This window comes from Podarcis erhardii, assembly GCF_964252035.2.
Source record: "Podarcis erhardii genome assembly, chromosome: 7".
NCBI classification, from domain to species: domain Eukaryota; kingdom Metazoa; phylum Chordata; class Lepidosauria; order Squamata; family Lacertidae; genus Podarcis; species Podarcis erhardii.
Genome location: NC_138511.1, coordinates 66,990,442 through 67,005,491, shown reverse-complemented (window position 1 = coordinate 67,005,491; position 15,050 = coordinate 66,990,442). Strand labels below are relative to the sequence as shown.

The window sequence follows — 15,050 nt, the reverse complement described above, 5'->3', positions numbered from 1 at the left end:
ATTTCTATATCACCCTTCATCTGAGGACCACAGGGTAGTTTACAGTATAAAAACCCAAGTGCACAGCTTCCAGGGAGCTCTGTACTTAATAGGATGGTTGTTTCATAGGTCAGAGAATGCTTTATAAAACATAAATTCTTAACTCAGTTGGGCAATTCTTAACTCAGTTGGGCTCTTGATATTGCTGAGGTGTTTTATGAAGTGAATTCCAGGATTCACTGTGGGGTATGTGTGTGTGTGTGGGGGTGTTGCCTTATTTTCAAAAGCCACACTTTAAAGCTCTTGTAGTGCGGCAATAATTGGGGAAGGGGTGAAAACGTGTGTATGTGTGTTTTCCCCCAGGTATTTATTTCGCCGCAAACGTCCGTGCTAGGTTGGGCAACAGAAATCTGAGGCGTATGCCCCGTGACTGAAAACTGGGGCGCCCTCAGTGTGTGCGTCGGGTGGGGTGGGGGGTTGTCTGGCTGAAACTGGCACATACACATGGCTTACGAGGAGGACTAAATGAAAGGCAGGGAGCAGGCGCCCCCTTTACTCTGTGTAAAGAGGACAGGCTCGAAGCTCCCAGGCTCGGCAGAGCTTGGCGCCTCTGAAACTCAGTGAGAAGCGCCCCCGGCTAGGGAGTGGGGGTGGGGGAGGGAAAGGCTGTTCCCAGCTCCGAACCGCGTTTTCCCGCTCACTCCCCTCCCCTCTCGCTAAACGAGATATTCGGCTCTCTCACTCCGTCGTTTGTCGACTGTATGCCGCCGCCGCGGCCGGGACTCGTTCCCCCCCGCCTCACACACAGCATATTTACACGCACAACTTTGTTTTTCACGCCGGCCGAAGCGTCCTTCAAATCCCAGAACGCGCTGGGCTTGTTTTTCGCTCGTCCTAACCCTCGCAAGGGGATGAGAAAGCGAGGGCTCGCGGCAGTGAGACCGGGGGGGGGGGGGGACTACTTGACGTGGTTGCCACAGTCTCGGCGGAGGGGTTTTAGCGAGAGAGAGCGGCTGAGCGATACTGCGGCTCTGCTCAGCGCTTCCTGGAAACTCCCGCTTAGGAGCGGGTGGGGCGGCCAGGAGGGGGGCGGGGAGCACGTCCTACACTGTGAGGGGAATGGGCGGGTAGTCAGTCAGTCAGGTAAAAAGCGAGCCTGAGCCCAGAGGGCAGCGCAAGAGTACAGAACTGAAAAGTAATCGTCACAGGGAACATACATACAGCGCTCACTGTCTGAACAACAAAAAAAAAGACCACAAAAACCGCACATTTTAAAGGGGGTACATATGTACACTTGACCTAAAAAGAGAGCAGAGGCGTTTGGTATCTGTCGTCCAAACAGGAACACAAAAGACACCCCCTTCATAACGGGGGAAAATGTCACCCGTTTACAGAACACAGCGGGGGGGGGGAAGGGCAGAATGACCCCAATAACTCTTTTTTTTTAAAGTCAAGGGGCGCAGAAGCACTGCTCCCAAGCGGAACCCCAAACCCAGAAATTGGGGTGGGGCGAAACTAGGAACCTTTGTTGTCCACGGAAGAAAGCCCACTCCTTCAAATAATAATAATTTAAAAACAACAACCACCCCATGGGCGCGTGTAATTCTCACAACTCAAAAACACGGGGGCGAGTGAGGGAGGGGTGAACCCCGAATCGTGAGATAGTGGAGCGGCTTCTCTGAAGGCGAGGGGGCGCCCAGTCCACTAAAATCTAAGGCAGGTCAGCTTTTGCTTACTTCCAAACAAGGAACATCTAACTTTTCCATGGGTGTGTGTGTGTGTGTGTGTGTGTGTGTTTCAGAGTCTGCTGTAGCTTGCGCCACTATCCCAAATGGAGAGTTAATTAACCCCCCCCCAAATCTGTAAAGCGCACAGCAGCAGTTATCCCCACCTCTCCATACTCCTACAGATTTAGAAAGGGCTAGAATAAGGGGCAAACCCGGTTCGGTGTGTCCCCCCCCCCGCTTTATCTCCCTTTATTTTATTTTTTTGCTACTAGAGTGCCTCCCCCCCCCCAACCCCCACACACTCCTCTTTCCCAGTCTCCTTTCTGAGACCTTCAATTTATCCCATCACCAAACTGCATGTCAGCTGGGAGGTGGGGAACAGGCTCCATAGCAAGCTGCTGCTACAGCAGCATCGCAGAGGGTTAATGGCAGAGCAGAGCTGGAGGATGGGGGAGGGGAGGCAGGGTTTGTAAATGGAAACATTGGTACATAAGCATTTAGCACAATCAGGAGGAAAAACGGCCCAACTGCAGGGAAGAGAACAAAAACTCTCCCTGTGCTGCCCCCTGGCGCCAGTTCTTGCAAATTTCCCTTAGCAAAGGGGAGAAAATATGTATATGCGTGTGCATTACTCCAATTAAACTGCCTTCTTTCTTTCTTTTTGTTTGTTTGGCTACTTTTATTTGCATGTGAAACAGGCCAAGCACACAGACGAACTCCTAGATTGCAGGCAGGGTTATCTCAAGTTCAGATTCATGTTAATACTATTATGTGCACATTCCGTAGTCACAATAGGGGCTTATCTGGTCATAGGATCAAGGGTGTAAGTAGGGAAGGAGGAAGCAAGGGTGTGCGAGCTTTGGGAAGAGAGGATTTTTGGGGTGGGAGAGGGTGGTGCTGTTGTGAAAGCAAGAGAGATAAGAGTAGGAACCACTGGTTAATTTATCAATAAAAAACTATGTGTGGCTGGGGTGGGAAAAGCTTGTCTGCACCTTCTCCGGACACTCCATTATTCATTTGTAGCAGAGCACAATTATGGTATTTAAAATAGAAATAAAAAGAAATTGTTGTAGATGGACCATCCATCAGTTCCCATACCACCTAGACCACTGTTAGCCTAAGCAAAGAGAATATTCCACAGGAAATGCTTGCAGAGCAAATAGCTCTGCTACGCTTAGCAAACGATGCCAGCCATATCCTACACTTGGTGGCAAACAGTCAAAGCAAGAGCTTCCTTAATTTTGTCAGAGTGGACCTCTCCTAGTACTAAAAGCAAACACCAACGACAAGGACTCTTGTGCCACATTAGACTAACAGATTTATTGAGTAATAACAATTGTTTTTCACATTACATGTGTTAATCGACACCAACATGGTTGGCCCTACCATTAGGCAGACAGAGGCACCTGGTTTTGTGTGTTATGAAAGGGTAGCAAATTGTTAGTTTTTTTAAATTTATGATTGTTCTGTTTTTACTGCCTGGGAAGGGAAAGAGGCACGTGGGATTCTCTGCCTCAGGTGCCAAAATACATGCCTTGACTAGGGGAAGCAGTATTTGCTTTCTGCCTCAAGCAGCAAAATGCCTTGGGCAGCTCTGCTTACCAATGGCAAAATGTCTGTGTTATCACCAATTTTTTCTTTGGTGAATGGCCCCTGTTAATTACATAATTATCACCACCTCTGTACTTTTTGCATTCAATTTCCCTCTGACTTCACTGTTTATAATCTCCTCCCCTAAACTTCAGTCTATGTATGTGTGTCTCTCTCTGTGTGTAATATGTGTGCGTGTATAAAACTCAAGATTTGTGCATCTGATAAAGTGGGCTGTAATCTATTAAAGTTTAAACCATAATAAATTTGTTAGCCTTTAAGATGTCACAATAGGCTCATGCTTTTGCTGGAAAAGATTTTCGCAGCTATTGCTATGTAAACCTCTTCAAATGTACGACAGACAATTCAGCTAACAGTATGAGCTCAACCCAGACTTAGGGCCATACATCCAACCTCAACCCTAAAAGAAAGGAAGCAGGGTTATACTTTTAATCCTGGACTTCCCTGGCAACTGTCCATGGCTTCCACATTGAGAAAGACTGATTAAAAGCAATTTCAAGGGCTTCTTACTTCTGTTACTGAAGGACAAACATGGTACAAGACACTCCCCACCACACACATTGTTTTGTTTTGTTTTTACTTAAAATAGGGTCATTATCAACCCTCTTCCATTTCTGCCAATGCTGACAAAGGGAGGCATTAAACTAACACCAGTGCCAGCAGGGTTCCATACATTTGCTTCAACAGATTCCTGTTTAATAGAGCCTAGCACATTTTTGGTGCTAAGTAAACGTTAAAATTGTAGAAATTATTCGTAGGTATAGTGTTTTCAGAGGTTGTCAATTGCTTGCATGTTCTGAATCTTACTAGAGTATATCTACAAGTGGTACCAATTTGTCTGGACATAATATTGCCTCACAAGAATAAGGATCTGCCTTGTATCATGTCAGTCCAACAGTCCATCTGGCTCCTTATTGTTTACGCTGACTAGAGGCAGCCCTCCAGGGTCTTAAGGGAGGGATCTCTCTCAGCCTCCAGAGTTGAGAAAATGTAATTGAAGATGCTGGAGGTTAAAACAGAGCTTTTACACATAGAAAACACATGCTCTGGTACTAAGTTATCACCTCTCCCCTCTCTACTTAAAACCAGACTTTAGTACAGTAGTACAAATTTTTCCCTGTGGTCAGTGTTCCTTGCTTCTGCCAGGCTTCTCCATGCCATTCTCCCTGGTTTTCTCCTACCCCCGAAAGTCAATTGGCATTCTGTGCCCACTGAGCATATTCAGCCCACCTTGTTCTAGTTGGGGTTTTTTGTTTGGTCTCTCTCTTTTTCTTTTTGTATTTTTCCAAACCTTGAAGTTCTCCCAAGCCTGCGAATATCTCCCTTTTATACATGGATGGTGCTGTTTTGGCTACATAAGGATCCAGGGAGAATGAATTTGCTATTAGCATGGTATAATAGATGCAATTTTTAAATTCTGTACCCTTTTCTCATTTTCAAGCAGTCCCTCTCCATACTCTTAAAATGGTTATGGCAATTCTGAAAGCAATAGAAAATGAATCTGGTACATCTCTAGTCTAGCTACTAGACCTTTTTACCCTGGACTCTCAAAACATGGACATGACAGTGACTTAGTACAGCTGCTGAGAGCAAGTAAAGGCACAAATAGGATGGAAATATGGAGTTTCTCTTTCAGATACTTGAAGCACCCTTAAATCTGGGGAAAGGGGTTGAGGGTAGGGGGAAGGCATGTGTCTGAAAACAGAACAAATCATATTTAAGTAACTTTCTCTTCACATGTTAACAATTTCCTCTTCTTCCTTTTTTAACTAGACAAAATGAATCCAGAAATGATCGGCTGATAAGATCTCATAAGATGTAAGAAAGATTCTCTACTTTCTTTGTACTCACCCTTGCATTGTTGGATTTCCTTTGAATGTGGAGGGCACCACATAGACCATGATAATCCATGCTATAAGGAAAATTACTCATGCATTCTGTACCATTATTTAATAATTCACTATTACTTAATGTATCTTAGAAGTTAATGCCTCATAAATGTAGCTACTTTTTTTTTTTTTTAACAAAAATCACTCTCAATTTTCCAAGATCTTGGGTATGCATGTAGAGGACAAACATTTTAAGGTTTCGACAAGTTTGGAGACTGATGAAAGGGCGGGTGGGAAGGAGATGTGTCCTTGTTGTAATTGCAAGGTAAGTGTCTCTTCCTCTCTGCTTTCCTCTTCATGCTTTAATCATTTTGACACCAGGCTGTACAGAAGTAATTTAAAATTAATGTGATTGACACTCTGTGGATAGCAAGGCCCAATGCAGAGCTCCACCTCCTATACAGGATGGCTCCAGTGCAGCTTTCAATTGGCTGCCAAGCTTGAGGCAGCTGACACAACACCTAGCAAAAATACAGCAAACAATTAATTTGCTAATTTCGTTTTCTCTTTAATTTGAAACCAGAAAATTGTCAGCCATCAGGTCAGAAGCGTAGTAGCTGTCTAGTCTCTGGATTCTGTGTTGAGAGAGCACTTGCCGTGTTGGTTGAAGCAGGAGAATGGAAGCCAGAAAAGTAGACAGCTCAGATATCCAGACAGATGAAGGGCAAGCTATAAACAGTTTTAATAGAAATAAATAACATTTAAGAAGTCTAAACCGGTTATGTACCCAAGTATTGAAAGCAAGGGAAGAGGGACGATTGAGAAGCTTGAAACTGGAGGGTTAGAGGTGGAAAGATGGGAGAGATAGAGAGAAGATTTTATACCAAAATCCAGGACAGACAAAAGGAAGGACTTCTTCACACAGCACACAGTTAAATTATGGAATGCTGGTTGGCTACTGTGAGAACAGGATGCTGGACTAGATGGGCCACTGTCCTGTGTTCAAAGGGGCTGGCTCAATGTGGCATTGAGGCAGCCTTTCACGGAACAGGAAGCAAACTGATGGCTGTGTGTTTTATCGCAGGGACAAAAACCTTTTATCCTTTTACTTCACATTCCCTCTAAGACTGGGAATAGGAGATACTCTGGCAGGACTACCCTCTTCCATGCTAAACTTGGAGGACCTCAAAATAAGAAGTGTGAACACACTAAAACAATGTAGATCCCCCCAACACTACTAATTAAAAAGATACATTGGTAATTTTAGAAGTGGTGTATGGCATGGCTTGTTTATATACTGCCTTTTAGTCCAAAGCCCCATGAATGCTGCTTTCTCAGTGAGCCATGAATGCTGGCTATGTTCTGTCTCTAACGCAGAGGCAGCCTGTCTCTGAATGCCATTTGCCGGGAATCACAGATGGAGAGTTCTGTTGCACTCACATCCTGCTTTGGGCTTCCCAGAGAAGGCACCTGGTGAGCCACTGTGAGAATAGGATGCTGGACTCTACTGCTATTTGCTCCTGCTCTCCCCGCTCCCCCCCCAATACAGAATCCTCTGTGAGGTTGCACAACTAGCCCCTTCAGCACCAATGTAAACATTAAAGTCCACACTTAAACCTTCCCCAGTTTTTTTTCAAATTCTGTCCGCATATTATTTGCATTCTGCAATTTGTCATTTACTTTGTTGGTAGACTTTATGACAATCAATGGTTGTTTCATAGCCTAGCAGTGAGGCTCAATAGTTAGAATACCAGGGAATATGTTGTGTTGGTTGATGAGATAGGGTGGGATGGGAAGGCAGCAGGCTCACAGGTGAATAGATTAAAAAATTTAATACACACGATAATACTCACTGAAAACATTGTCTTGTTGTCCATCTAAGCACCAACTTGGAAAAAGACTGGGCAGGAGGCAAGCAGCATTACTACAACAGATGAATTAATAGTTGCATTAGATACTAGTGTGTCTGGGTCTTGAAAACCTCAGTGAAACTTCAAATATATTGGGAGCGGGGGAAACCAGTTCGTTATGTTTCAGCAACACTGTTTTCCACTGGGTCCATGGAAACTAATTTTCTAATCAGCAAACAATAAAAAAGCAGCATGAGTGATTCCCATCCGCAGTTTGGATTCCAATTCTATCAAGGGAGGAAAAGCCAGCTCAATTCAGTAAGGCAGCACTGAACCTCTAATTGACATAATTGAGACAGACCAGCCACTGGATTGATAGGGCAGAGAAAGGGAGCAGGTGTCCTGATCTGAGAAAGAAATGGAAATCCAGGACTGCAGCATCCCTCTTATTCCATACTCTTATAACAACTGAAACCCTAAGATAAGTTGATTCACAATGTAATGAAGTCAAAGGCAAACTGGCAAGAGTCACCTAGGCAAGGGTACTCATGTTGTCCCCAAAGCCTATTTCAACATTTGTGGGTGTTGTTGGAATAAATCCATATGCTGTGTGTGGATAATGCAGAGAACTTCCCTTGGCACATCTAAAGCACCAGGCGAATTTCTCACCATGTTTTATTTGCAACTAAGATAGTTTTTATTCCGTATTAGCTTATATTGCCCTTGGCTTGCAATACTTTTCTCATTTGTCTCCCTAACTACCCTGCTATGTAAGTCCAGCAAGTGAATAGCCTTTAATTTTCCTACCCCAAGAGCCCATCTTTTGTCTCTTGCCTTATTTATAAAAATATTTGTACACCACTTTTAATTAAAAGATCAAAGCAGTTTTCAACAATCACATGTATGTACAGTAAATATTACCATGTAAAATTGGAGATCATATAACTATTACAGAAAAATATTTTCTGAATTTCTTAATAAGCTTGGTGGCACAGAAAAGCTTTCAGCATACGCCTGAAGGTTAAAACAGAAGGTGCCTGCTGAATTTCTATTGGCAGAGTGTTCAATGGGATTGGGGTGATTGTACTAATGGCTCAGTTTCTTGTTGCTGTCATGTGAGCCTTGCCAACTGGGGAATCTACTAACAACACTCCTGCAGATTATCTCAGTGAATAAGCTGGGATATAAAGGTTTTGGTGGTCCATAATGCACCCTGGACCTAAATTGTATAAAGTTGTAGATTCATATAAGGACCTTGAACTTGGCTTAGTAATAAATGTGCAGCGAGATATTTTAACAATGGCTTCACTCCCTTCCAACTCTACAATTCTATGATTCTATGTTGAAAGCCGTGTGTCCTATCAGTAGTCTGGCCACAACATCCTGCACCAGCCATGCTCATAAGTCCATCAAGTTAGGAAAAAAACATTGTCCAGCTTGTGTCGCTCTTACATCACATTAAAGGAATTAGAGAGATGGTAGTGGTACATTTTTTTGGTAAAACATCCCTGGTTAGTCAGTTGAAGGTGATTTCTTTTCACCAGTGACAATCAGATTGGCAAATTCCAAGTTAAAAAAAATAAATCAAGTCAAATTTTGATCAGTTATGAATCAATTAATCACACCATGCAGCTCCTTCATTCATCTAATTGTCCTGGGCTTTGGGTAGAAGGAAGACTAATCTAAATATTCGCATAACATGGAGTGCTATTTACATAAGAGTTTTGGTATAATTTGCAACAAAAAGCTAGCCATTTTACTCAGAAGTAATCCCCAGTGAGGTGAATTATGTTTTGTCAGACCAAAAGATCATCATTTCTCCCTTATAGAAAGATTGAGAAGCAATCACAGTACAGAGATTGCCAGCTTTCAAGAGTTTTATCCAATGTGGCATTAAAATTTAAAACTCAAGGCTATTTTAAACAATTTAAAGTAAGCAAATGATTTAATACACAGCAAACTGAAGATAGCAGGTACCTGGGAAAACAGTTCACTTAAAGGTCTACTAAAACAAGCAATGCTTTGTCCACTAAAATAAAACTGTTTCCAGTATATGCTTATATGTGGCAATGAGGGCACCAGACTCCATTTTCTTTAGGTTTTTAAAAAATGTTTGTTTGCAATGCTCAAAGGATAAGAAGTGTGCAGGGAGGTGAAACCTACAAGCTGCAGCCCAATGTTAGCCAAGCCCTGCTCCTTGCATTGCTTTCTAAAAACAGTTACTTAGGGGAACACCCTGAAAGGTATGGTGGTCAAACCCCTTTTAGCCCTCCTCTAATTCAAGCACTGAACATGGGTTGATCTAAAGAGACAGCTTGAATAAGCAAAGAGTACTGATGCATACTGCTAAAGAAACACATGATAGAAAGATCCAGGTAGAGGGGGCATGGAGGTCCTTCACATAGAAAAAGGGGTCAAATCATGCCCCCTTCCAGCCTTCTAAAACCTCAGCAAAGGGAGCCATCCCCAAACGTAGAGAATGATTCCCTCGCCTGCACTTCAAGCACTTGGAGATGGAATATTCTCATATCTATCTATCTATCTATCTATCTATCTATCTATCTATCTATCCACACACTGCAGAAGTCCACACAGAAGGACATGGTAAAATAATGGGGGAAATTCCTATTCTGGGTTAGCTTTGTTTCCAATGACCTGCACAGAGTCAGGGCACAATCTGGAACTTTGTTCTCTTGCACCATGCTGATGCACAACCACTACCTTTGCAGGAATGCAGACAGCCAGATCAGACCTAGATGATGTCAAAACGTACCTGACAACTAGAGATTAGAACTGCAGACCAACTACTTTCCTGGCTGGAAGTTTGGCGTTTGCTCAGGCCAATCACAAGAGCTTCACCCAGAGAACAGAGCCACAGGTTTGCAGTTCCTTTTGAGGAACTATTAAAATAGCTTCTCCCACCTCCACCGAAAGCACTCAGAGCCCAAGGTATAATAAACAAATCATGGGTACCAGCACAGTTTCCTCTGGTGCTGTTTACTCAAATGTTGTGGATCAGACAAATACCTGGATTTATGCGGATTATGCTATGTTCGAAATAGCACTGTAATCCAAGCAGCATAGCCTCTTCTACTTTTTCTTCTACTATTCCAACTTGGGGTGCCTGGCCTGGTGCATCTTCCATCCATGTCTGAAAGCCCCACGTTCATCAGCACAACTCCTCTTGCTGTAGAACAGTGGTGTGGAAGCCTTTGTAGCCTGAGGGCCACATTCCCTTCTGGACTACCTTCTAGGGGTCACATTCTGGCAGGGCCAGAAGCAACAGCTGATAGAGCAATGAAGTAAAACTTTGCCTTTGTCCAGTAGGCTAGTTTCTACACACACTTGCACATTCCTCTTAAAGCTCCATCCAGACAAGCAGGAGGCATTAGAATTCAAGAATACATTTCAACCAAGCAAAAGCAAGGGTGTGATGTGGAGCAAGTGAAGGAAGAGTTCTGAGGACCAGGCAGAGAGGCCGTAGGCTCTCTACCCTTGCTGTGGAGCCTACTACTGTGTGGCATCTTCAACTGGCAAGAGTTAAATGTGGCTTGGCACCCCTACCCCTCAAAAAGAGGAAGACAAACTAATTTTGGCTATCTATGATATATACAGAGGGTAAATGTGTGTGTACCAGTAAGACAGGAGGATAAACTAGCCCCTAAATGGTGACATGCATGCTAATGAATTGGTGTTATCTGATATTTTAGAAACTCTGATGTGCCAATTATGTTAGTTCTTTGATACTGCTGTGGGAAAATAAATCACACACAAAAATGAGATTTTTGCCATTTTCTCCTCCTTACCCTGACCTCCATTTAGTCAAATCTAGGCCGGAACCATTCTGAACATGGGAATAATTTCTCTGGACTGGCAACTGCTATTACTTCAGAGCCACTGTACACAAAAAGTAGTCTGACTGCTAGCACTGGCCTAGATAACAATAGGAGGAATTAGGGCTTGGGGCTGGGTATAAAACAAGGCACAGTATTCTGACACTGCACTTTGTACGAGTGGAACTGGTGGTAAAAGGTTGCAGTGTATACAAGAGCTCTGCTGTTCAAGATTCCAACCAGCTATTCCCTCGGAGGGGAACTTAATTATACTTGTCCACACACCCCTGCTTATTTTCTACTTTGTTTTTAAAATTAATTATACAGAATTCTAGCACTAGAGATATAATACAGAAATACATGTAATTAATATATCAAATATTTATCACAACATTTACATCTCTAGATCATATATTAATAATTGCACTTCTATTTGACTTCTTTTCTAAGGCAAATAGAAAAGAAGGCAGGATTCATACAAAGAATCCTGGGAACTGTAGTTTACCCCTCAGAGAGCTACAGTTCCCAGGATTATTTGGGGCACGTCATGTGCATAGTGTGTACACTGCCTAATACTCAGCATCTATATTGAAGCAGTGTTAGCAGCCACAGTGGCATATAACAGCATACATACAGGACGTTTTTATTATATGACCTCAGTTAGGACCTCAGGGTTAACTGTAAGTAGAGGTTTCTTTTTGTTACAGGGTGTTCAGAACTAATAATAATAATAATAATAAAACCTCTCTACCCCTACCAAAAATCTTTATACATCTTTTAAAATCTTCTGACTAATTAAAGAATCCTCATGCATTTCCTAATACCAGCCCTGCTTGAGTTTGATGTCACTGAAGTCTGCTTCTCCATCCACAGTTGTTCCAGGGTAGACTGGTAATGTGGTTAAAGGATCTATACAATTATCAAATGCAGGTTGAGATACTGAACTCATGGACTGACATGAAAGGTCCTCCCATCTGCTGCTCAGTTGTTGCTGGCAGGGGCTCCTACGCTTTTAAATGACTGACACAGGCAAAATTCGAGCAGGTGTTGTTTCCTTGCTGCATCCCAGTTAAAGCTCCATCTGTTGAATTTCTGCTCTGACAGCTGGTAAAAATACAGGAAACTTGGGGTAGGGTCAGGGGGAAAGATGTTAACACTCTCCAGTACATGAAGCTGATTTAGTAGGGTGATCTCAGATCAAGTTCTGCACAGGCCATCTTCAAAGCACAAACTCAAGTCTGGAAGCTCCTAGACACTGCATTGTTTTATTATTTAGATGAACTCACCAGTCTGTTATATGGGGAGTTAATCAGGGACAAGAATGGGGTCCTCCTAATACTGTTATTTACGAGGCCAAGAAAAGATGCAAGGCGCAGCAGCATGTTATATATTAGCCCCAGAGGTGAAGAGAAAGCAACAAATGGAAGAATTCAATTCTTATTTGATCAAAAAGCAGTTTGTTCAAGGTGCTGGTTCTTTCCTTGAAAGCTTCAAGATAAGGAACCTTTTCCAGCCCAGGGACCACATGACAGTTGTCAGTGTGGCCAGAGGCAATGGTGGCTGGGGAAAATAGATGAGATTTTTACTGGTGTATAGGTGGCTATATTCCAGCTATGCAGAAGTCAAAGGTTTCTACTCTCTCTCTCTCCATCTCTGTCCAGGCAGAATTCAAGGACACATTCCAGCCAGGCAAAAGCAACTGAGGAGGGTGAGGAGCAGGCCCAGTGAGGGGCTAAGCTTGGGGAAGAGTTTAGAGATCTGGAAAGGGAGGACAGTTTTTGGCCTCTGGGACTGAGGTTGCCCATTCCTGCTCTAAAAGGTTTGCATCCAGGATAATAAAGACTATCTTCTCCTGTATGAACCTTCTTCCTCTTAAAGATGTGGGGATAGGGGTTCCACATTTCTATTGGTTTTGGAGGCATGAGTATTTGGAACATGGGAGAGGGTCTTCACCTATATTGTGGAACTGATGTGAGAAGTGAACCAGGCGGGAAAAAGCACAACCAAGCACAGGGAGGCAAGGTATGGGACGGTTCAAGCTCTCCTGTTCTGTGCAGCCCTTTTAATCAAAGTGAATGGAATAGCCACCCATGGTAACCTGCTCCATGTTTAGTTTAGACTAAACTGCAAGAGGTCTTTGAAACATTCTACAAGAAATTCTAGGTAGGAACATCAACACGAACACACTACCCTCTCAGGCGTTCTCTAACACATTATGATTACTGGAGATTGAGAGTATGCAAACCATGCACAGGAACAATAAACTGGGATTACAATAATATTACCAATAAGGAATAAACTAGTTCGTCTTCACATTAGGTGCAATGTAGAAGAAACCCTACAGCACAACAAGGATGGACAGGGGAGTATGAAGTCAACCAGTAAAAAAACTTCAACTGCATGGTATGCTTTATTTGAAAATTCGGACAGAAACCCTGAGTTACCAGCCACAGAATCAGTTAAATAATAAAAAAGAAGCTGATTTTTTGCACTTTGCATCATGAGGCTCTGGATTGTGCTATTTGATAGAGAATTTTTAAAAACCAAAGACAACCCCCCACCTAAAAAATGATATTTTCACAGTGGGAAAAGTTTTCTTACAAGCCCATTGCACGTTCAAAAGCTAGATATAATCTGGCAGAGGCCTAGGAGTCAACTGGATTCAAGGATATAGAAAAAGGAGTAATCCCAGAACCCTGCAAGTGGGAGAGTGTCCATGACATTGTGATGTCCAAATGGGGAAGGGGGGGGGGAACAGAAGAAGAGAAGAAAGTTTGAAATCTTCTTGGATAGCAGCCACGTGGCCTGGAGGATAGGAAGCATGAAGTTCAAGAAGCTCATGCACACAATAACTCATAGATTATGTAAAAGAGAGAGAGTCTGCACAAACAGAGGGGATCCTAAGAACAAACAAGCCACCCCATTGGAGTGACCTTGGCGAGAGGGGAGGAGCGAATGCTGTTCCAGCTGTACCAGGTTTGCGTTGCAGGGGCATCAACTTGGCCAAGGCGCCTTTTTTTGCAAGTGGAGGAGATTGCCTGTGTCGCTAGCATCACGCCACGGATTGCTGCAAGTTCAAATTCTGTCATTCACCTATATAGATCCCTTTACAAATAGTCTCTCTGTACACTTAAAACAACAACAAAAAAGAAATCCACAGGGATAGCAAGAGCTAGTCTTCCCGAAGGCACTTGGCCCTGATGTGCATTTGAGGAAGTGCTTCAAAGTGGACTTCTAGCTGGGGTGATATTTTCCGGCTCCTTTCCAGAGCAGCTTGTGCAGAGTAAGGAAGCAGCACTGGCTGTGTGTGTGTGTGTGTGTGTGTGTGTGTGTATGAGAGAGAGAGCCCAACATTCCCATGTCACAGTGTGGTAGACGGGAGCTTCTTGACCCGCCTCTGAGCCAAGAAGGAAAACTCGATGGGTTTCAGCTGGGGTCCTGGCTTTGAGTTATTCAGTGCGGAGTACGTGGCAGCCATAGCGCCCTAGGAGAGAAGAGCCACAGGTGTTTGCTTAAGTGACACACACAGAGAAACCCTTCCCAATACCTCACCAAGAGCCTGCAACAAAGCCAAGCCAGTGATACTTTGGTAAAGTATGAATGCACCCAATATGCTTGCAGACACATGCATTGTACCAGGTAGGCTTCCTTGGCAGCTGGAATTAGCTGCAGTCTCCATGTTGAACATACATTTGAAACAAGCCCATGTAATGTGTGAAACAGCCTCCCGCAAAGGGGTTGCTGTTGTTGCTTCTGAGAGTAGTCCACAGTGCCTGTTCTTGTGAACAAGCTCCTTGGAGTGGTGCAACCTATCACCCATATGCACAACTCCTTGCTCTGCTTGGCTGGCTGCTTCTGCCAGGAGAGACTGGCTATGCCAATTACAATGTATTCCCCTTGTACTGTACCCCAGTGTGTTTCCACACCCAGTTCTAGGTGCTGGGATTTAACTTACAAAGCAGGGACAGCAGACCTGTGGCTCTCCCAACGTCACTGGGACCTACAACTTTCATCAGTTTTGGCCACTGGCTATGTTGCCTGGTGCTGATGGGAGTTGTGGTCCAACAACATGTGAAGAGCATCACATTGGCTAACCTTCACTTAAATGGTCTGGGTCCGGAATGCCTCAGGGAACATCGCCTCTCATGTGATTTTGCATTCCTTCTTCCCCAAATTTTGAAATCTGCCAGGGAGTCCCATCCCTTAGTGTATCTACTAGGA

General features: G+C 43.6%; 2 protein-coding genes and 1 long non-coding RNA gene across 7 annotated transcripts in view; 1 reads left to right on the top strand and 2 right to left on the bottom strand.

Moving 5' to 3' along the window:
* Positions 1–658, bottom strand: part of ARID1A (AT-rich interaction domain 1A) — a 126,380-nt gene extending 125,722 nt beyond the window's left edge. For both annotated transcript variants that reach the window (XM_081868623.1, XM_081868625.1), the window contains exon 1: positions 482–658. The gene's annotated coding sequence lies outside the window, so the exon portion shown is untranslated. The remainder of the gene's footprint in view (positions 1–481) is intronic.
* A 400-nt stretch (positions 659–1,058) lies between these two features.
* LOC309346204 lies at positions 1,059–13,382 on the top strand. The gene is made up of 2 exons (XR_014158462.1): positions 1,059–5,135; positions 9,726–13,382. It is a non-coding gene; the product is annotated as an uncharacterized lncRNA (long non-coding RNA).
* Positions 13,221–15,050, bottom strand: part of RPS6KA1 (ribosomal protein S6 kinase A1) — an 84,130-nt gene continuing 82,300 nt past the window's right edge. For all 4 annotated transcript variants that reach the window (XM_081868890.1, XM_081868891.1, XM_081868893.1 and 1 more), the window contains one exon: positions 13,221–14,313. In XM_081868890.1, coding sequence (XP_081725016.1) covers positions 14,191–14,313 — 123 coding nt within the window. In that variant the 3' untranslated portion in view covers positions 13,221–14,190. The remainder of the gene's footprint in view (positions 14,314–15,050) is intronic.